Raw genomic sequence first — 23,216 nt, forward strand, 5'->3', positions numbered from 1 at the left:
GATGTTAACCATCTGGTCAACCTCGAATCATATGTTTACGCTTTACATCTTCCAGATGGTAATTGTATGCTGGATACAATGGTTTTGTTCCTGACCTTACCCCTTCTGTTGGTGTCAAAGGTGACTACAGGCTCCATTCGTTTCAAAATAAAGTATTTCTCTCTTTCTCTTTCCCTCTCTTTCTCTCTCCCTCTCTTTCTCTCTCCCTCTCTTTCTCTCTCCCTCCCTTTCTCTCTCCCTCTCTTTCTCTCTCCCTCTCTTTCTCTCTCTTTCTCTTTCCCTCTCTTTCTCTCTCTTTCTCTTTCCCTCTCTTTCTCTCTCCCTCTCTTTCTCTCTCTTTCTCTTTCCCTCTCTTTCTCTCTCCCTCTCTTTCCCTCTCTTTCTCTTTCTCTCTCCCTCTCTTTCCCTCTCCCTCTCTTTCTCTCTCTTTCTCTCTCCCTCTCTTTCTCTCTCTTTCTCTTTCCCTCTCCCTCTCTTTCCCTCTCTTTCTCTTTCTCTCTCCCTCTCTTTCCCTCTCTTTCGCTCTCCCTCTCTTTCCCTCTCTTTCTCTTTCCCTCTCTTTCTCTTTCCCTCTCTTTCTCTCTCCCTCTCTTTCCATCTCTTTCTCTCTCCCTCTCTTTCTCTCTACCTCTCTTTCTCTCTCCATCTCTTTCTCTTTCCCTCTCTTTCTCTTTCCCTCTCTTTCTCTCTCCCTCTCTTTCTCTCTCCCTCTCTTTCTCTTTCCCTCTCTTTCTCCCTCCCTCTCTTTCTTTTTCCCTCTCTTTCTCTCTCTTTCTCGCTCTTTCTCTTTCCCTCTCTTTCTCTCTCTTTCTCTTTCCCTCTCTTTCTCTCTCCCTCTCTTTCCATCTCTTTCTCTCTCCCTCTCTTTCTCTCTCCCTCTCTTTCCCTCTCCCTCTCTTTCTCTCTCCCTGTCTTTCTCTCTCCCTCTCTTTCTCTCTCCCTGTCTTTCTCTCTCCCTCTCTTTCTCTTTCCCTCTCTTTCGCTCTCCCTCTCTTTCTCTTTCCCTCTCTTTCTCTTTCCCTCTCTTTCTCTCTCCCTCTCTTTCCATCTCTTTCTCTCTCCCTCTCTTTCTCTCTCCCTCTCTTTCTCTCTCCCTGTCTTTCTCTCTCCCTCTCTTTCTCTTTCCCTCTCTTTCTCTCTCCCTCTCTTTCCCTCTCTTTCTCTTTCCCTCCCTCTCTCTCTCCCTCTCTTTCTCTCTCCCTCTCTTTCCCTCTCTTTCTCTATCCCTCTCTTTCTCTTTCCCTCTCTTTCTCTCTCTTTCTCTTTCCCTCTCTTTCTCTCTCCCTCTCTTTCCATCTCTTTCTCTCTCCCTCTCTTTCTCTCTCCCTCTCTTTCCCTCTCCCTCTCTTTCTCTCTCCCTGTCTTTCTCTCTCCCTCTCTTTCTCTCTCCCTGTCTTTCTCTCTCCCTCTCTTTCTCTTTCCCTCTCTTTCGCTCTCCCTCTCTTTCTCTTTCCCTCTCTTTCTCTTTCCCTCTCTTTCTCTCTCCCTCTCTTTCCATCTCTTTCTCTCTCCCTCTCTTTCTCTCTCCCTCTCTTTCTCTCTCCCTGTCTTTCTCTCTCCCTCTCTTTCTCTTTCCCTCTCTTTCTCTCTCCCTCTCTTTCCCTCTCTTTCTCTTTCCCTCCCTCTCTCTCTCCCTCTCTTTCTCTCTCCCTCTCTTTCCCTCTCTTTCTCTATCCCTCTCTTTCTCTTTCCCTCTCTTTCTCTCTCCCTCTCTTTCTCTTTCCGTCTCTTTCTCTCTCTCTCTTTCCCTCTTTCTCTCTCCCTCTCTTTCTCTTTCTCTCTCCCCCTCTTTCTCTCTCCCTCTCTTTCCCTCTCTTTCTCTTTCCCTCTCTTTCTATGTTTCTCTCTCTCTCCGTCTCTCTCTCCCTCTCGATTTTTCTCTCTCCCCATGTCCCTGAAAGAACTGGATGAAACAGAAAACAGTCAAAGACACCATCAGGTGGAGAGCACGAAACTGAAAAAAGATAGCAGCAGAGAGAGAAATCTTAACACTGGGGAAAAGGAAAGGGAATCTGAACTAATCATTGGTTTAATTTCTAAGTGAGCGAGACGCGTTTGGGAAAGGGCAATCTAATGCTGCGGAGGTCTGTGTGTCGAACAACTCCCTGAAATAGTGCTGAGCCAGGTGTTAAGGGATGTGTCCCAATTGATACCCTACTCCTCATGTAGTACAGTACTTTTGACCACCCGAAGGGACCTGGTCAAAAGTACTACACTGCACTGCATAGGGAATAGGGTGTTTTTGAGACTGAGACTGAGCCTTGTTCTGCTTATGGGCTGAAGTACTTTGCTCGGGAGGTGCTAACGGTGTGTGTGTGTGTGTGTGTGTGTGTGTGTGTGTGTGTGTGTGTGTGTGTGTGTGTGTGTGTGTGTGTGTGTGTGTGTGTGTGAGAGAGAGATTATGACTGGAAAATGTAGCCTTGTTCTGCTTATGGGCTGTAGTACTTTGCTCGGGAGGTGCTAACGGTGTGTGTGTGTGAGAGAGAGATTATGACTGGAAAACGTAGCCTTGTTCTGCTTATGGGCTGAAGTACTTTGCTCGGGGGGTGCTAACGGTGTGTGTGTGTGAGAGAGAGATTATGACTGGAAAACTGGGTTTACACTAGCTGCCTGTGAAACAAAGTGCTTGGCTCATTGCTTGAGTATTATCGTCAGGCAGTTGGCTTTGTAACCAAATATCTAGGCTATGTATAAACATGACTTTGAGATGGTACACTGTAGCTCTAATTCAAAATGTGTCTTTGACTTAGCCCTTACAAATGTAAATGTATTGATTGAACTTAAATATGTCCCTGAAAGGCTAGTGTCCTTACCCTGAAAGGCTAGTGGCTTACCCTGAAAGGCTAGTGTCCTTACCCTGAAAGGCTAGTGTCCTTACCCTGAAAGGCTAGTGTCCTTACCCTGAAAGGCTAGTGTCCTTACCCTGAAAGGCTAGTGTCCTTACCTTGAAAGGCTAGTGGCTTACCCTGAAAGGCTAGTGGCTTACCCTGAAAGGCTAGTGGCTTACCCTGAAAGGCTAGTGGCTTACCCTGAAAGGCTAGTGGCTTACCCTGAAAGGCTAGTGTCCTTACCCTGAAAGGCTAGTGTCCTTACCCTGAAAGGCTAGTGTCCTTACCCTGAAAGGCTAGTGTCCTTACCCTGAAAGGCTAGTGTCCTTACCCTGAAAGGCTAGTGTCCTTACCCTGAAACGCTAGTGTCCTTACCCTGAAAGGCTAGTGTCCTTACCCTGAAAGGCTAGTGGCTTACCCTGAAAGGCTAGTGTCCTTACCTTGAAAGGCTAGTGTCCTTACCCTGAAAGGCTAGTGTCCTTACCCTGAAAGGCTAGTGTCCTAACCCTGAAAGACTAGTGTCCTTACTTAGTTTAAAAACTGAAACATATTCATATGAGGAATGGATCACAAAAGCTCCCAAAAGCTTCTGACAAATTCCAATAGATAGGTTTAAATGTTTGAGTGCTTTTTCTAATATGAGAAAGGGGTCTGAAATCTGAAATATATCAAAAACCATAGTGTGATCTGTTGCCAGGCATACAAGGACTCAGTCCTCCTCTGGCTCCATGGCGTACATGGCCTCGGCCCTCCTCTGGCTCCATGGTGTACAGGGACTTAGTCCTCCTCTGGCTCCATGGTGTACAGGGACTTAGTCCTCCTCTGGCTCCATGACGTAGTCCTCCTCTGGCTCCATGACGTACATGAACTCCGTCCTCCTCTGGCTCCATGGTGTACAAGGACTCAGTCCTCCTCTGGCTCCATGGCATAGTCCTAATCTGGCTCCATGGCGTACAGGGACTCAGTCCTCCTCTGGCTCCATGGCGTAGTCCTCCTCTGGCTCCATGGCGTACAGGGACTCAGTCCTCCTCTGGCTCCATGGCGTAGTCCTCCTCTGGCTCCATGATGTACAGGGACTCAGTTCGTCTCTGCTCCATGGTGTACAGGGACTCGGTCCTCCTCTGGCTCCATGGCGTAGTCCTTCTCTGGCTCCATGGTGTACAGGAACTCAGTCCTCCTCTGGTTCCACGGTGTACAGGGACTCAGTCCTCCTCTGGCTCCATGGCGTAGTCCTCCTCTGGCTCCCTGGTGTCCAGGAACTCAGTACTCCTCTGTCTCCATGGCGTACAGGGACTCAGTCCTCCTCTGGCTCCATGGCGTAGAGGAACTAATTTCTCCTCTGGCCCCATGGCGTACAGGGACTCAGTCCTCCTCTGGCTCCATGGCGTAGCCCTTCTCTGGCTCCATGGTGTACAATGACTCGGTCCTCCTCTGGCTCCATAACGTACAGGAACTCAGTCCTCCTCTGGCTCCATGGCGTAGTCCTCCTCTGAATCCATGACATACAGGGACTCAGTCCTCCTCTGGCACCATGGCGTAGTCCTCCTCTGGCTCCATGGCGTACAGGGACTCAGTTCTTCTCTTGCTCCATGGTGTACAGGAACTCAGTCCTCCTCTGGCTCCATGGCGTACAGGAACTCAGTCCTTCTCTGGCTCCATGGCGTACAGGGACTCAGTCCTCCTCTGGCTCCATGGTGTACAGGAACTCAGTCCTCCTCTGGCTCCCTGGCGTCCAGGAACTCAGTACTCCTCTGTCTCCATGGCGTACAGGGACTCAGTCCTCCTCTGGCTCCATGGCGTAGAGGAACTCATTCCTCCTCTGGCCCCATGGCGTACAGGGACTCAGTCCTTCTCTGGCTCCATGGTGTACAGGGACTCGGTCCTCCTCTGGCTCCATGGCGTAGTCCTTCTCTGGCTCCATGGTGTACAATGACTCAGTCCTCCTCTGGCTCCATAACGTACAGGAACTCAGTCCTCCTCTGGCTCCATGGCGTAGTCCTCCTCTGAATCCATGACATACAGGGACTCAGTCCTCCTCTGGCACCATGGCGTAGTCCTCCTCTGGCTCCATGGCGTACAGGGACTCAGTTCTTCTCTGGCTCCATGGTGTAAAGGAACTCAGTCCTCCTCTGACTCCATGGCGTACAGGAACTCAGTCCTTCTCTGGCTCCATGGCGTACAGGGACTCAGTCCTCCTCTGGCTCCATGGTGTACAGGAACTCAGTCCTCCTCTGGCTCCATGGCGTACAGGAACTCAGTCCTCCTCTGGCTCCATGGCGTAGTCCTTCTCTGGCTCCATGGCGTACAGAAACTCAGTCCTCATCTGGCTCCATGGCGTACAGGGACTCAGCCCTCCTCTGGCTCAATGGTGTAGTCCTCCTCTGGCTCCATGGCGTGCAGGAACTCAGTCCTTCTCTGGCTCCATGGAGTACAGGAACTCAGTCCTCCTCTGGCTCCATGGCGTACAGGAACTCAGTTCTCCTCTGGCTCCATGGCATACAGGAACTCAGTCCTCCTCTGGCTCCATGGCGTACAGGAACTCAGTCCTCCTCTGGCTCCATGGCGTACAGGGACTCAGTCCTCCTCTGGCTCCATGGTGTACAGGGACTCAGTCCTCCTCTGGCTCCATGACATACAGGGACTCAGTCCCCCTCTGGCTCCATGACGTAGTCCTCCTCTGGCTCCATGGCATACAGGGACTCAGTCCTCCTCTGGCTCCATGGTGTACAGGGACTCAGTCCTCCTCTGGCATCATGGCGTACAGGGACTCAGTCCTCCTTTGGCTCCATGACATAGTCCTCCTCTGGCTCCATGACGTACAGAAACTCAGTCCTCCTCTGGCTCCATGACATAGTCCTCCTCTGGCTCCACGGCGTACAGGGACTCAGTCCTCCTCTGGCTCCATGGCGTAGTCCTCCTCTGAATCCAAGACATACAGGGACTCAGTCCTCCTCTGGCACCATGGCGTAGTCCTCCTCTGGCTCCATGGCGTACAGGGACTCAGTTCTTCTCTGGCTCCATGGTGTACAGGAACTCAGTCCTCCTCTGGCTCCATGGCGTACAGGAACTCAGTCCTTCTCTGGCTCCATGGCGTACAGGGTCTCAGTCCTCCTCTGGCTCCATGGTGTACAGGAACTCAGTCCTCCTCTGGCTCCATGGCGTACAGGAACTCAGTCCTTCTCTGGCTCCATGGCGTACAGGGACTCAGTCCTCCTCTGGCTCCATGGCGTAGTCCTTCTCTGGCTCCATGGCGTACAGAAACTCAGTCCTCATCTGGCTCCATGGCGTACAGGGACTCAGCCCTCCTCTGGCTCAATGGTGTACAGGAACTCGGCCCTCCTCTGGCTCCATGGCGTAGTCCTCCTCTGGCTCCATGGCGTGCAGGAACTCAGTCCTCCTCTGGCTCCATGGCATACAGGGACTCAGTCCTCCTCTGGCTCCATGGTGTACAGGAACTCAGTCCTCCTCTGGCTCCATGGTGTACAGGGACTCAGTCCTCCTCTGTCTCAATGGTGTACAGGGACTCAGTCCTCCTCTGGCTCCATGACATACAGGGACTCAGTCCCCCTCTGGCTCCATGACGTAGTCCTCCTCTGGCTCCATGGCGTACAGGGACTCAGTCCTCCTCTGGCTCCATGGTGTACAGGGACTCAGTCCTCCCCTGGCTCCATGGCGTACAGAAACTCAGTCCTCATCTCGCTCCATGGCGTACAGGGACTCAGCCCTCCTCTGGCTCAATGGTGTACAGGGACTCGGCCCTCCTCTGGCTCCATGGCGTAGTCCTCAACTGGCTCCATGGCGTGCAGGAACTCAGTCCTTCTCTGGCTCCATGGTGTACAGGAACTCATTCCTTCTCTGGCTCCATGGAGTACAGGAACTCAGTCCTCCTCTGGCTCCATGGCGTACAGGAACTCAGTCCTCCTCTGGCTCCATGGCGTACAGGGACTCAGCCCTCCTCTGTGTCCATGACGTAGTCCTCCTCTGGCTCCATGGTGTACAGGAACTCAGTCCTCCTCTGGCTCCATGGTGTACAGGAACTCAGTCCTCCTCTGGCTCCATGGTGTACAGGGACTCAGTCCTCCTCTGTCTCAATGGTGTACAGGGACTCAGTCCTCCTCTGGCTCCATGACATACAGGGACTCAGTCCCCCTCTGGCTCCATGACGTAGTCCTCCTCTGGCTCCATGGCATACAGGGACTCAGTCCTCCTCTGGCTCCATGGTGTACAGGGACTCAGTCCTCCTCTGGCTTCATGGCGTACAGGGACTCAGTCCTCCTTTGGCTCCATGACATAGTCCTCCTCTGGCTCCATGACGTACAGAAACTCAGTCCTCCTCTGGCTCCATGACATAGTCCTCCTCTGGCTCCACGGCGTCCAGGAACTCATTCCTCCTCTGGCTCCATGGCGTAGAGGAACTCATTCCTCCTCTGGCTCCATGGCGTACAGGAACTCAGTCCTTCTCTGGCTCCATGGGGTACAGGGACTCGGTCCTCCTCTGGCTCCATGGCGTAGTCCTCCTCTGGCTACATGGCGTATAGGGACTCATTCCTTCTCTGGCTCCATGGTGTACAGAGACTCGGTCCTCCTGTTGCTACACGGTGTACAGGAACTCAGTCCTCCTCTGGCTTCATGACATAGTCCTCCTCTGGCTCCATGACATACAGAAACTCAGTCCTCCTCTGGCTCCATGACATAGTCCTCCTCTGGCTCCACGGCGTCCAGGAACTCATTCCTCCTCTGGCTCCATGGCGTAGAGGAACTCATTCCTCCTCTGGCTCCATGGCGTACAGGAACTCAGTCCTTCTCTGGCTCCATGGGGTACAGGGACTCGGTCCTCCTCTGGCTCCATGGCGTAGTCCTCCTCTGGCTACATGGCGTATAGGGACTCATTCCTTCTCTGGCTCCATGGTGTACAGAGACTCGGTCCTCCTGTTGCTACACGGTGTACAGGAACTCAGTCCTCCTCTGGCTTCATGACATAGTCCTCCTCTGGCTCCATGACATACAGAAACTCAGTCCTCCTCTGGCTCCATGACATAGTCCTGCTCTGGCTCCACGGCGTACAGGAACTCAGTCCTCCTCTGGCAACCATGGCGTAGTCCTCCTCTGAATCCATGGCGTACAGGGACTCAGTCCTCCTCTGTCTCCATGGCGTAGTCCTCCTCTGGCTCTATGACGTACAGGGACTCATTTCTTCTCTGGCTCCATGGTGTACAGGAACTCAGTCCTCCTCTGGCTCCATGGTGTACAGGACCTCAGTCCTTCTCTGGCTCCATGGCGTACAGGGACTCAGTCCTCCTCTGGCACCATGGCGTAGTCCTCCTCTGGCTCCATGGCGTACAGGGACTCAGTCCTCCTCTGGCTCCATGGCGTAGTCCTTCTCTTGCTCCATGGTGTACAGGAACTCAGTCCTCCTCTGGCTCCATAACGTACAGGGACTCAGTCCTCCTCTGGCTCCATGGCGTACAGGAACTCAGTCCTCCTCTGGCTCCATGGCGTATTCCTCCTCTGGCTCCATAATGTACAGGGACTCAGTCCTCCTCTGGCTCCATGGCGTAGTCCTCCTCTGGCTCCATAACGTACAGGGACTCAGTCCTCCTCAGGCTCCATGGCGTATTCCTCCTCTGGCTCCATGGCGTAGTCCTCCTCTGGCTCCATGGCGTACAGGAATTCAGTCCTCCTCTGGCTCCATGGCGTACAGGGACTCAGTCCTCCTCTGGCTCCATGGCGTACAGGGACTCAGTCCTCCTCTGGCTCCATGGTGTACAGGAACTCAGTCCTCCTCTGGCTCCACGGCGTACAGGGACTCAGTCCTCCTCTGGATCCATTGCGTACAGGGATTCAGTCCTCCTCTGGCTCCATGGCGTACAGGGACTCAGTCCTTCTCTGGCTCCATGGTGTACAGGAACTCAGTCCTCCTTTGGCTCCATGGCGTACAGGAACTCAGTCCTCCTCTGGCTCCATGGCGTACAGGGACTCAGTCCTCCTCTGGCTCCACGGCGTACAGGGACTCAGTCCTCCTCTGGAGGAATCTAGGGACAGGAGGCGTTCTAGAATCTAGGTACAGGAGGAGTTCTAGAATCCAGGGAAAGGGGGAGTTCTAGAATCTAGGGACAGGAGGAGTTCTAGAATCTAGGGACAGGAGGAGTTCTAGAATCCAGGGAAAGGGGGAGTTCTAGAATCTAGGGACAGGAGTAGTTCTAGAGTCAAGGGACAGGACTCTATGGCCAGGGGAAGTTATAGAATCTAGGGCCAGGAGGCGTTCTAGAATCTAGGACCAGGAGGAGTTCTAGAGTCTAGGGACAGGGGGGTTCTAGAATCTAGGTCCAGGGGGAGTACTAGAATTTAGGGACAGGAGGAGTTCTATAATCTAGGGCTAGGGGGAGTTCTAGAATCTAGGGACAGGAGGAGTTCTAGAATCTAGGGACAGGGGGAGTTCTAGAATCTAGGGACAGGAGGAGTTCTAGAATCTAGGGTCAATGGGCGTTCTAGAACCTAGGGACAGGGGGGATCTCAAATCTAGGGAAAGGAGGAGTTCTAGAATCTAGGGCCAGGGGGAGTTCTAGAATCTAGGGAAAGGAGTTCTAGAATCTAGGGCCAATGGGAGTTCTAGAATCCAGGGACAGGGGGAGTTCTAGAATCTAGGGACCGGATGAGTTCTAGAATCTAGGGCCAGGGGGAGTTCTATAATCTAGGGACAGGAGGAGTTCTAGAATCTAGGGCCAATGAGAGTTCTAGAATTTAGGGACAGGGGGAATTCTAGAATCTTGGGACAGGAGTTCTAGAATCTAGGGACACAGGGAGTTCGAGAATCTGCAGTAGGGGAAACATTCACAGTAATGACTTATGATTCACTCTGGTTGCATCCCAAATGCAACAGTAGCAACGATGGGGAGATGTCTGTCCATAATAAAGTGTTACTCTGCCGCCTTAACAACACTATCAACAGGGCAGGTCCTACTGGCCCTAGTTTTGTCACACCTGGACTGTTCAGTAGTGTGGTCAGGTGCCAGACAGAGGGACTTAGGAAAATTGCAGTTGGCTCAGAACAGGGCAGCACAGCTGGCCCTTAAAAGTACACGGAGAGCTAACATTAATGACATGCATGTATGTCAATCTCTCATGGCTCAAAGTGGAAGAGAGATTGTTCCTGGGGGGACTGTGGGATGGGTCCTTGAGCAGGGCATTGACCATGGATGCTTCTGTGTGTCGCTCTGAATGGGAGTCTGTTGGATGACTGGTATGATGTCGTTGTTGAACGGCTTCACTGCAAGTATATTGTATGTTTCAAATATGCAATAAAAAAATACATTAAAAATAAATGTTTAAAAATAAATAAATTAAAAAGAAGAGAGATTGACTTCATCACTACTTGTTTTTGTAAGAAATGTTGACATGCTGAGTGCACCGAACTGTCTGTTTAAACTACTAGCACACAGCTCGGACACCCATGCATACCCACAAGACATACCACCAGAGTTCTCTTCACAAAGTCCTGAACAGACTATGGGAGGCGCACAGTACTACATAGAGCCATGACAACATGGAACTCTATTCCACAGTACTACATAGAGCCATGACTACATGGAACTCTATTCCACAGTACTACATAGAGCCATGACAACATGGAACTCTATTCCACAGTACTACATAGAGCCATGACTACATGGAACTCTATTCCACAGTACTACATAGAGCCATGACTACATGGAACTCAATTCCACAGTACTACATAGAGCCATGACAACATGGAACTCTATTCCACAGTACTACATAGAGCCATGACTACATGGAACTCTATTCCACAGTACTACATAGAGCCATGACTACATGGAACTCAATTCCACAGTACTACATAGAGCCATGACAACATGGAACTCTATTCCACAGTACTACACAGAGCCATGACAACATGGAACTCTATTCCACAGTACTACATAGAGCCATGACTACATGGAACTCTATTCCACAGTACTACACAGAGCCATGACTACATGGAACTCTATTCCACAGTACTACATAGAGCCATGACAACATGGAACTCTATTCCACAGTACTACACAGAGCCATGACTACATGGAACTCTATTCCACAGTACTACATAGAGCCATGACAACATGGAACTCTATTCCACAGTACTACATAGAGCCATGACTACATGGAACTCTATTCCACAGTACTACATAGAGCCATGACAACATGGAACTCTATTCCACAGTACTACATAGAGCCATGACTACATGGAACTCTATTCCACAGTACTACATAGAGCCATGACAACATGAAACTCTATTCCACAGTACTACACAGAGCCATGACTAGATGGAACTCTATTCCACAGTACTACATAGAGCCATGACTACATGGAACTCTATTCCACAGTACTACACAGAGCCATGACTACATGGAACTCTATTCCACAGTACTACACAGAGCCATGACTACATGGAGCTCTATTCCACAGTACTACACAGAGCCATGACTACATGGAACTCTATTCCACAGTACTACACAGAGCCATGACTACATGGAACTCTATTCCACAGTACTACACAGAGCCATGACTACATGGAACTCTATTCCACAGTACTACACAGAGCCATGACTACATGGAACTCTATTCCACAGTACTACACAGAGCCATGACTACATGGAGCTCTATTCCACAGTACTACACAGAGCCATGACTACATGGAACTCTATTCCACAGTACTACACAGAGCCATGACTACATGGAACTCTATTCCACAGTACTACACAGAGCCATGACTACATGGAACTCTATTCCACAGTACTACACAGAGCCATGACTACATGGAACTCTATTCCACAGTACTACACAGAGCCATGACTACATGGAACTCTATTCCACAGTACTACACAGAGCCATGACTACATGGAACTCTATTCCACAGTACTACACAGAGCCATGACTACATGGAACTCTATTACGGAAGAGCGGGAGACTGTGAAGAGACACAAGTGCTAACACACGCTCTACTCTACACACACATACATTGTAATATTGTTTTAAACATTTTGTATTGTAGATGCAGTATGTAGTGGTGTAATAATGTTATATGATGTACTGTTTTATCTTTTGTTCTATATGTAATATAAATTATTTAATGTGTTTAGACCCCAAGAAGAGTAGCTGCTGCCTTGGCAGCAACTAATGGGGATCCCTAATAAACCCAGGAAGAGTAGCTGATTCCTTGGCAGGAACTAATGGGGATCCCAAATAAACCCCAGGAAGAGTAGCTGATGCCTTGGCAGGAACTAATGGGGATCCCTAATAAACCCCAGGAAGAGTAGCTGGTGCCTTGGCAGGAACTAATGGGGATCCCTAATAAACCCCAAGAAGAGTAGCTGATGCCTTGGCAGGAACTAATGGGGATCCCTAATAAAACCCAGGAAGAGTAGCTGCTGCCTTGGCAGAAACTAATGGGGATCCCTAATAAACCCCAGGAAGAGTAGCAGATGCCTTGGCAGCAACTAATGGGGATCCCTAATAAACCCCAGGAAGAGTAGCTGGTGCCTTGGCAGGAACTAATGGGGATCCCTAATAAAACCCAGGAAGAGTAGCTGCTGCCTTGGCAGAAACTAATGGGGATCCCTAATAAACCCCAGGAAGAGTAGCTGATGCCTTGGCAGGAACTAATGGTGATCCCTAATAAAACCCAGGAAGAGTAGCTGCTGCCTTGGCAGAAACTAATGGGGATCCCTAATAAACCCCAGGAAGAGTAGCTGATGCCTTGGCAGGAACTAATGGGGATCCCTAATAAACCCCAGGAAGAGTAGCTGGTGCCTTGGCAGGAACTAATGGGGATCCCTAATAAACCCCAAGAAGAGTAGCTGATGCCTTGGCAGAAACTAATGGGGATCCCTAATAAACCCCAGGAAGAGTAGCTGATGCCTTGGCAGGAACTAATGGGGATCCCCAATAAACCCCAGGAAGAGTAGCTGCTGCCTTGGCAGGAACTAATAGAAGTACAACATGCCACCATATACCCTTTGTAGTGTGGTCCTTTTGACCACAGGGCTCTGGTCAAAAATAGTGCACTATATATCAAATTGGGTGGTATTTGGGACATGGCCTCTATGCAGCTGGCTCTTCAGCAGCCCAGGAATAAAATCCATCTGTAATGGCCATTTGTACATGTAGGAGTCAGGATCAGCTCCCCCTGTCCATGTAATGACTAACAGACTCCAGAGTGGCTCAGCGGTCTAAGGCACTGCCTCTCAGTCACTGAAGTCCCTGGTTTGAATCCAGGCTACATCACATCCGGCTGTGATTGGGAGTACCGTAGGGTGGTGCACAATTGGCCCAGCGTCATCCGGAGTAGGGGTAGGCTGTCATTGTAAATAAGAATTTGTTCTTTTTAAATAAAGGTTAAATAAATATAATTAAAATGTAAAATAAATAAATAAATGTATCACTTGTGCCAGAGTAGGATCAGCTCCCCCATGTCCATGTAATGACATTCATTGTGATCTAAAAGACTACACCGGGTCCTGGGTGGCGCAGCAGTCAAATGCCCTGCACTGCAGTGCTGTCGATAAAGCCTAAGGTTCAATCCCAGGCTGTGTCACAACCGGCTGTGACTGGGAGCCCCATAGGACAACACACAGTGTTGAAAGAAGCAGGTGGCCAGGCAGGTCATGCTTCGGAGGACGCATGACTCGACCTCGCCTCTCCCGAGCCCATTCAGGGAGAAAATGGAGTAGAAAATAATAAGCTTGTGACCGTGCCACCCTGAACACGTTTGTTAAGGGTCGGCCCTGGTTAGTATTGGGACGGGTGACCACCTGTGAATATCAGGTGCTGTAATCAAAAACAATTATTTAAAATGTTATAAAATAAAAGGCTAAAATGATCCTTAATCAGCTCTCCTAGTTTAAGACGGATGATACAAAGGCTTGAGATGGATGATACACAGGCTTGAGATGGTTGATACAAAGGCTTGAGATGGATGATACACAGGGCTCCTGAATGGGATTCACATGGTGACTGGTAGCGTAAAGATACAATTTCTTTAACTTCTTGAAACTCCCCATCCCGGATCCGGGTTTGTGACTAAAGCCTCAGGCTCATTAGCATAACGCAACGTTAACTATTTCTGAAAATCGCAAATAAAATGAAAATAATGCGTCTGCTCTCAAGCTTAGCCTTTTCTTAACAACACTGTCATCTCAGATTTTCAAAATATGCTTTTGAACCATAGAAATTGACTAATTTGTGTAAGAGTATTGCAAGCTAGCTTAGCATTTTGAGTAGCATTTAGCACGCAACATTTTCACAAAAACCAGATAACCAAATAAATAAAATCATTTACCTTTGAAGAGCTTCGGATGTTTTCAATGAGGAGACTCTCAGTTACATAGAAAATGTTCAGTTTTTCCTGAAAGAATCTTTGTGTAGGAGAAATCGCTCCGTTTTGTACATCACATTTGGCTACCGAAACGAACCGAAAATTCAGTCACCAAAATGTCAAACATTTTCCGAATTAACTCCATAATATCGACCGAAACATGGCAAACGTTGTTTAGAATCAATCCTCAAGGTGTTTTTTCACATATCTCTTCATTGATATGCAGTTCGTGGAAGCCTGCTTTCCCCTCAGAATCGCATGGAAAAATACCAGCAGCTGAAAAAGACGCACCAATTTCGACGGAGGACACCGGGCGGACACCTGGAAAATGTAGTCTCTTATGGTCAATCTTCCAATGATATGCCTACAAATACGTCACAATGCTGCAGACACCTTGGGGAAACGACGGAAAGGGCAGGCTCATTCCTCTCGCATTCACAGCCATATAAGGAGACAATGGAAAACGGAGCCTCAAAAATCCTGCTGATTTCCTGGTTGCCGTTTCATCTTGGTTTTGCCTGTAGCTCCCGTTCTAGGGCACCCACAGACAATATCCTTGCAGTTCTGGAAAATTCAGAGTGTTTTCTTTCCAAAGCTATCAATTATATGCATAGTCGAGCATCTTTTTGTGACAAAATATCTTGTTTAAAACGGGAACGTTTTTCATCCAAAAATGAAATTGCGACCCCCAGAGTTTCAAGAAGAAGTTACAGGTCCGTGAGAGCAAGAAATCTTGTTTGTTTGTAGGTGACCAAATACTTATTTTTCACCATAATTTGCAAAGAAATCCATTAAAAATCCTACAATGTGATTTTCAGGATTTTTTTCATAATTTTGTCTGTCATAGTTGAAGAGTACCTATGATGAAAATTACAGGCCTCTCTCATCTTTTTAAGTGGGAGAACTTGCACAATTGGTGGCTGACTAAATACTTTTTTGCCCCATTGTATGTGTATATGTATGCATATGTGTATGTACGTGTATGTATATGGATATGGATATACAGTATATATCTACCCCAAAAATATATGGGGGATTGGAAATGATGCAGACAATTACATTGATGGAAGCAACAATCTCTTCTCTTTAAAAAAAAAAATGTATATTTACTATCAGGATGACTATGGGGTGTAATGACACACCCTATGTGAGAAGCTTTGTGCGTAATCACAACATAGCAGTCCTATAAACTTACTGTTACGTAGACATGCATTTTGCCCTGAGCCCTAGTAGATTAATTCACCTCTTAATTAACTAATTTCTAGTAGATTAATTAAACTCTTTCACTAACTTCTAGTAGATTAATTCACCTCTTTATTAACTAACTTCTAGTAGATTAATTCACCTCTTTAACTAACTTCTAGTAGATTAATTCACCTCTTTAACTAACTTCTAGTAGATTAATTCACCTCTTTAACTATTTTCCTAATCCACAATTAGTAGGGCAAGATGGTGCAAGCAACACAACGACAACAGCCACCACATCGAAGCAGCGCTACCCATACAGAGCAAGGGAAACAACCACGCTAACTAGCTAGCCATTTCACTTCGTCAACACCAGCCTCATCTCGGGAGTTGATAGGTTTGAAGTCATAAACAGCACAATGCTTTACGCACAACAAAGAGCTGCTGGCAAAACGCATGAAAGTGTTTACTCGCCTGCTTCTGCCTACCACCGCTCAGTCAGATACTTAGATACTTGTATGCTCAGTCAGATTATATGCAACACAGGACACACTAGATAATATCTAGTAATATCATCAACCATGTGTAGTTAACTAGTGATTATGATTGATTGTTTTTTATAAGATACGTTTAATGCTAGCTAGCAACTTACCTTGGCTTACTGCATTTAACATGCAGTCTCCTTGTGGAGTGCAACGAGAGAGAGGCAGGTCGTTATTGCGTTGGACTAGTTAACTGTAAGGTTGCAAGATTGGATCCCCCGAGCTGATGTAACGGATGTGAAATGGCTAGCTAGTTAGCGGTGTTCGCACTAAATAACGTTTCAATCGGTGACGTCACTTGCTCTGAGACCTTGAAGTCGTAGTTCCCCTTGCTCTGCAAGGGCCGCGGCTTTTGTGGAGCGATGGGTAACGATGCTTCGTGGGTGACTGTTGTTAATGTGTGCAGAGGGTCCCTGGTTCGAGCCCGGGTATGGGCGAGGGGACAGTCTAAAGTTATACTGTTACACTTACAAGGTGAAAATCTGTCTTTCTGTCCCTGAACTAGGCAGTTAACCCACCGTTTCTAGGCCGTCATTGAAAATAAGAATGTGTTCTTAACTGACTTGCCTAGTTAAATAAAGATTAATTAAAGGTGTAAAAAAAAAAAAATTGGCGCCCAAAAATACCAATTTCCGATTGTTATGAAAACTTGAAATCGGCCCTAATTAATCAGCCATTCCGATTAATCGGTCAACCTTTAGTCCATATATTATGATAACATTTTGTGACGTTTTGGTCCGTTTTGGTCTTCGGCAGTTCTTTTGGGGGGGGGGTGGTAATGCACACAATTTTAATTGAGACAGGTCGAAGTTCGGTAGCCAATGTCTACGCCCCTTTGTCTGTGATTGGTCAACAGTACTACTCCTAGTAGGAGTGGGAACAGGAAGTGTTTTCAAGCAAATTTTTTCACTTGAGAAATCCTTCACCAACAAACATCTTCGTTAGATGTAAAATTGAGCAACAAAGACCTCCTCTGTAAAAACGTCAAAATTATTGACATATTTCTTGATTTTTTTTCTTTGATTAATTCAGACTATCTTGAGGAAGTGTTTCTAGTCTTCAGGGAGTATGTGAGCACGGACAGTCACTTGCGAAGCATAACCTATGTATGCGGACACCTTTACAACTTCCTGTTTCTCCTGAGAAGAAGTAGTCTTAACAGAAAAAAATGTCATTTCATAACAATTTAGGGCAAGTGCAGTAGAGTTTTGTAATGCTAATGAGTAGGATGGGTAATCCGTTTTTTCTGCCTTCACAATGACTCTCAAAGCGGATAGAGAGGCTAAATTAGGATGCTTCTTTATTACTGTATACAGTGGAGAGGGAGCCCCCAGGGTGCACTAGTTTATTGTGGCCTCGCTCCAAACACAAAGAGAATGGTCCCCGAGAGGTTTTCAATTCAAATATTTAAATAAACATACAGTCCTGTTACCTCTAGAAGTCCTTGCTTCAGTTTTAAGGTCACTGCCGTTGTCATGAAGAATAATGATGTACTTTTGTGATGTTATTGGCACAATGAATAAAACATAAAGCATCTCAATATGCTCGTCGCTAAAGAGAGCAGGAGCAGTTGACAAGACATTAATTGTATAACGACCCGTTTTATCTATTTTGCCCCGCTTTAGTACCTACTATGCGCTGAGACTTACTGGCTTCGGGGGGGGCAAAAATAGATGTCACAATTAAGCTCTCATGCATTTTCTAAATGGCGTATTTAACATTACGCCTGTGAAATTATGAATTATGTTAACACAATTGTGTTAGCTTGTTTAGTTTCACACGTCAACCTCTCTCTCTCTCTCTCTCTCTCTCTCTCTCTCTCTCTCGCTCTCTCTCTCTCCCGCTTTCTTTCTTTCTCTCACTTTCTCTATTTCTCTCTTTCTTCTTCAGTGTTGTTCGGGCAGTTTGTCTTGTTCCAGACGTCACTCAATGACGTGGTGGACATTTATGACGGGCCCACGCAGCAGTCTCCACTCCTGTCTTCTCTCTCTGGCTCCCACTCAGGTAATACAAAAAGCAAGAAACGTCACACAATGCCAGACACGTCAGCAACAGCGGCACAGAACTGGAGGTTTTGGATGTTGAGTTTTTCCCTTGTTACTGTTTTGCCGCTTGCTCTTTGAGGGTCGAGGTATATTGTGTAAAAGCACTTTGTGACCACATCTGTAGGGCTTTGCATTCATCACACATTCAACCCTATTGTTTGGTATCACTTTAGTCTCCAGCACTACTCTGTATCAGAATCCCAGTACCCCACATTCACCTTCCAGGAACATCTCAAATGAACTGTGAGAACTCTGAGATACACACATAAGAGTACAAAGCCCAAGATGGATCTCTATGATAGTTACACACACTTCCCCTGCCTACGTTTCCCCCCACATTTAATCTACCTATAGTTATTATATTTATCAAAAGCATCTGTTACCTCGGGTCCATACCCTCACTTATGCTGAGCTATTGTGTGTGTGTGTGTGTGTGTGGGGGGGGGGGTGGATGGATGGATGGATGGATGGATGGATGGATGGATGGATGGATGGATGGATGGATGGATGGATGGATGGATGGAAAATGATATGGTTGTGGACCAATGTGTACCTTGTAATCAGAAACACTTGAAAATATGCTCTTGACAAAGAGGTAAGTGCTGATGCAGGGCCATACATTTCCCCCTCATCCCATCTCGGGGATGAGACCACGAAAGTGTCAGAGAGACTGAGAAGAAGAAGAAGACAACGACGAAGACGAAGAAAAGAGAGGAGAAGAGGTGGGATGAGAGTGCCTCTGGCTTGATTGGAGTTGGCAGTCAATAAAACGCCTCCTATCAAAGCAAATGAATCTCCTTCTTCAAATATAACATTGAACCAGCAGCTGATCAGTTCTGCACTGAAAGGCTTCAGAGTTCAACAAAGCCAGATTGGAGATCAAAGTGATTGATTAATCCAACGGACTCTGATACATTGATCTGTGACTGGGTCGGATCATCCATTGTTGGACAGCCAACCTACAGATGTGCTATCTTAATTTGATCACTCTTTTGTCACATAGAATTTTCCTGCATGGCAGGATATGTAAATTATAGTGTATTCCATGTTTAAAAAGGCTTCTAAAGTTTGTATTTTCCACTTTTTCCACTTGATTTATCCTAACTGAAAGTGTATCAACTCATACAAAAATGTCCATTAATGATAATCCACATAATAATGACCGTTTCCTGTTTCTGCAGGATTATTTTCCTGCTGTGAGAATCTGGTCAAATTATGATTTCACATATGTACAAATTAATCAGAAGAATAACCTAAATTTCATCCTGTGAAATGTTTGTGTTCGGTGGACTTGTAAATTGTGTTTGATTAATAATGTCTTTCTTTCTTCAGGGGAGTCTCTACCCTTGAGCACTGTTAACCAGATAACCATCAAGTTCACCACGGTCGGCCCGGAGACAGCCAAGGGCTTTCACTTTGTCTATCAAGGTTGGTCTTCCATAGATCTTTCATAGGATATAGATTATTCCTGAGTACGGTGTCCATATTAGGACATCCTTGTGACTCTTAGGCTGTCCTAATATGGACACCGTGCATATGAAAGCCCTTTTTGTCTACCAGGGTTGGTTATTTTAGATCTGTGATGACATTATTCAAATGTTGCAGCAATTCGCTTTCATCCAACGCCAGTCAAACCAGAGGCATGGAGTTTAGTTGTATCTGTAATGATACTCTCCTCTATGTATTCAAAATGACAGGATACAGTGCATTCAGAAAGTATTCAGATCCCTTGACTTTTTCCACATTTTGTTACGTTTACAGCCTTGTTCTAAAATTGATGAAATCAATGTTTTTCCCTCATCAATCTACACACAATGATATTTTGGCAAATATATTTCAAATAAAAAATGCAAATATCACATTTACTTTATTGAAGCAATTGGAGAATTCTTTGGTATGATGCTACAAGCTTGGCACACCTGTATTTGGGGAGTTTCTCCCATTCTTCTCTGCACATCCTCTCAAGCTCTGTCAGGTTGGATGGGGAGCGTCATTGCACAGCTATTATCTCCAGAGATGTTTGATCGGATTCAAGTCTAGGCTCTGGACCACTCAACGACATTCAGAGACTTGTGCCAAAGCCACTCCTGCGTTGTCTTGGCTGTGTGCTTAGGGTCATTGTCCTGTTGGAAGGTGAACCTTCACCCCAGTCTGAGGTCCTGAGCACTCTGGAGCAAGTTTCTTTCAAGGATCTCTCTGTACTTTGCTCCGTTAAGCTTTCCCTCTTGACTAGTGTCCCAGTGCCTGCTGCTGAAAAACATCCCCACAGCATGATGCTGCATACCACCATGATTCACCGTAGGGATGGTGCCAGGTTTCCTACAGACGCAACGCTTGGCATTCAGCCCAAAGAGTTCACTCTTGGTTTCATCAGACCAGAGAATGTTGTTTCTCGTGGTCTCAGAGTCTTTAGGTGCCTTTTTTGCAAATTCCAATCGGGCTGTTGTGTGCATTTTACTTATTAGTTGCTTCTGTCTGGTCACTCTACCATAAAGGCCTAATTGGTGGAGTGCTGCAGAGAGGGTTGTCCTTCTGGAAGGTTCTCCCATCTCCACAGAGGAACTCTGGGGCTCTGTCAGAGTGACCATCAGGTTCTTGGTCACTTCCTTGACTAAGGCTCTTCTCCCCCGATTGCTCAGTTTGGCCGGGCGGCCAGCTCTAGTTAGAGTCTTGGCGGTTCCAAACTTCTTCCATTTAAGAATGATGGAGGCCACTGTGTTTTTGGGGATCTTCAATGCTGCAGAAATCTTTTGGTACCCTTCCACAGATCTGTGCCTCGACACAATCCTGTCTCAGAGCTCTATGGACAATTCCTTCCACCTCATGGCTTGGTTTTTGCTCTGACATGCACTGTCAACTGTGGGACCTTATATAGACAGGTGTGTGCCTTTCCACATCATGTCCAATCAATTGAATTTACCACAGGTGGACTCCAATCAAGTTCTAGAAATATCTCAAGGATGATCAATGGAAACATGAGCTCAAACACCTGAGCTTAATTTCGAGTCTCATAGAAAAGTGTTGGAATACTTATGCAAATATGGTATTTCTGTTTTTTATTTTTAACACATTTCGAAAATGTCTAAAAACCTGTTTTCTCGTTGTCATTATGGAGAATTGTGTGTAGATTAATGAGAAAAAAAAACATTAATTTAATCAATTTTAGAATAATGCTGTAACTTAATTAAAAGTGGAAAAAGTCAAGGGGTCTGAATACCTTCCGAACACACTGTATATACAGTACATTATGATCCTTTGAATATCCTAGCTCCGGCTTAAAATGAAAACATCTGAAATATGCGACTCTGACAGGCATTGAGTTAGATTGAGCTTCATTAAGATTTCCTTACAGAATACCCTCAAGAGTAGCGTGTGTCTATGAGAGGAGATCATTTTTTAGACGTCTGACATTTAGACTCGCGCTTCCATAGAGTACCTACATTCATCAGGAGTGTGCCGAAAGCCGGAGGGGTGCATTTCTTATTTTTCTGTCAGCTAGCATCTGTTGATGACGTTGCCGGGCCCCAAAACCTGTCTGTTCAGCACTACCAAAGGCACAGGGATGCCCTGCTCAGCAAGATGCTTCACACATCCCCCCACAATGCTTAGAATGATCAAGCTTCTTAGAGCTTTAACAAATTCTACACATGCCTGCGTCCGAACTAGCACCCCATTCCCTTCATAAGTGCACAGCTGATCAAAAGCATTACAATATATATGGAATAGGGTCCCATTTGGGACGCATCTTAACACTCAGCAGCATCCTCCAGTGTAGGAGACTCATTCATGCCCCCTCCCTGACGCATGCTTAGCTTAACTCCTGGACAGATCCCTACAATACACTCCAGCCGCTGCCTGCCTGCTACCCGGATGTAATTCTCTATTACACATGCAAAGCTTTCTAAAATGCTCGCCTAGTCTTGCATCGTTTAAAAGACCTTGTTCATGCAAGCAAGGCTTGCTCACTTAAATCCCACTCACTAACTCAGTGCTGTTGTTCTGGTCAAAATTTAATATGTCAGACTTTTACACAAAAGGCCAGATTCAGTCAGATGGTTCTTGTTTATGCGAAAACCCTAAACCTGCGTTCAGCATTCAAGTGTGGGAGCACTCATGGGAGGTTGATCAAGGTAACAGACACACCCTCTCCTCCCCTCTTACATCGCCTTAATGCACCATTGGTGGTGGTCTGTGTTATGGCATTTCAGATGTGGGTTTTGCATTATCAAATGTCACTCCAGCTATAGCTGAAAGTCTGTCACCAGAGAGGGTTTGTGTTTTTTCATGTTTTTGTCCCCACTTCTTCTTCTTCTTCTTCCTCCATTGCTTTGCTGACACCTCCAATCCTCTCCACAGCCGTCCCAAGGACCAGTGCCACCCAGTGCAGTTCGGTCCCTGAGCCCCGCTTCGGCAAACGGATCGGGAACGACTTCGCCATGGGCGCCACAGTCCTGTTCGAGTGTAACCCCGGATACATCCTGCACGGTTCCACCGCCATCCACTGTGAGACCGTCCCTGACACCTTGGCCCAATGGAATGACTCGCTACCCACATGTATTGGTCAGTATGATTGACTCCCGAGCCAATTGTGTACTACAGTGATTGGTGACCGCATGTCAGAAACACCCCTAAGTCTTCTACCTTTCTCTCAAGCTTCATCAACATGCCGATCACCACGGGCCGACCTCTTAAGTGAGGCAAAGTCATTAAAGTGGGAGCGTGAGTGTGCACATGAAAGCAGACTGGGATTTTGGCTGTGAGGGTCCCTCAGGAGGCCTTCCTTCACACTCTTAACTGAAACGAGCAGAATGTTTCCTCTTGGCTGTGCATCCAGCCAGGTCTAAAGAGCGTGGTGAGGAGAGAGGGTAGAAAGAGAGGAGAGAGAGAGAGGAAGAGAGGAGAGAGGGTAGAGAGAGAGGAAAAGAGGAGAGAGGGTAGAGAGAGAGAAAGAGAGGAGAGAGGGTAGAGAGAGAGGAAGAGAGGAGAGAGGGTAGAGAGAGAGAAAGAGAGGAGAGAGGGTGGAGAGAGAGGAGAGAGTGTCTCTGGTGAGAGTGCAGAGTTAAAGCGAGCGATGACTCTCTCACTCTCTTTCCCGACGAGTGCTCTGCACAGTTTCTGGTTACAATTATTACTAATTGTCAGCAGAGCTGCAGTCTATTCATTACGTCTAAACAGCTCAGAAAATAGCCTCTAAATTGTAATGATCTTCCAATGGCTGCCTTTTCTCTCTTAAAGTGATGTTTG

General features: G+C 47.0%; 1 protein-coding gene across 3 annotated transcripts in view; it reads left to right on the forward strand.

Annotated features, from left to right (window-relative positions):
* Positions 1–23,216, forward strand: part of LOC135551748 (CUB and sushi domain-containing protein 3-like) — an 826,047-nt gene that overhangs the window by 625,031 nt on the left and 177,800 nt on the right. For 2 of the 3 annotated variants that reach the window (XM_064982949.1, XM_064982950.1), the window contains exons 32-34: positions 17,818–17,931; positions 19,305–19,400; positions 22,329–22,532. In XM_064982949.1, coding sequence (XP_064839021.1) covers positions 17,818–17,931; positions 19,305–19,400; positions 22,329–22,532 — 414 coding nt within the window. The remainder of the gene's footprint in view (positions 1–17,817; positions 17,932–19,304; positions 19,401–22,328; positions 22,533–23,216) is intronic. The other variant, XM_064982951.1, reaches the window with a different exon arrangement.

The sequence above is a fragment of the Oncorhynchus masou genome, chromosome 13, assembly GCF_036934945.1.
Source record: "Oncorhynchus masou masou isolate Uvic2021 chromosome 13, UVic_Omas_1.1, whole genome shotgun sequence".
Classification (NCBI taxonomy): Eukaryota; Metazoa; Chordata; class Actinopteri; order Salmoniformes; family Salmonidae; genus Oncorhynchus; species Oncorhynchus masou.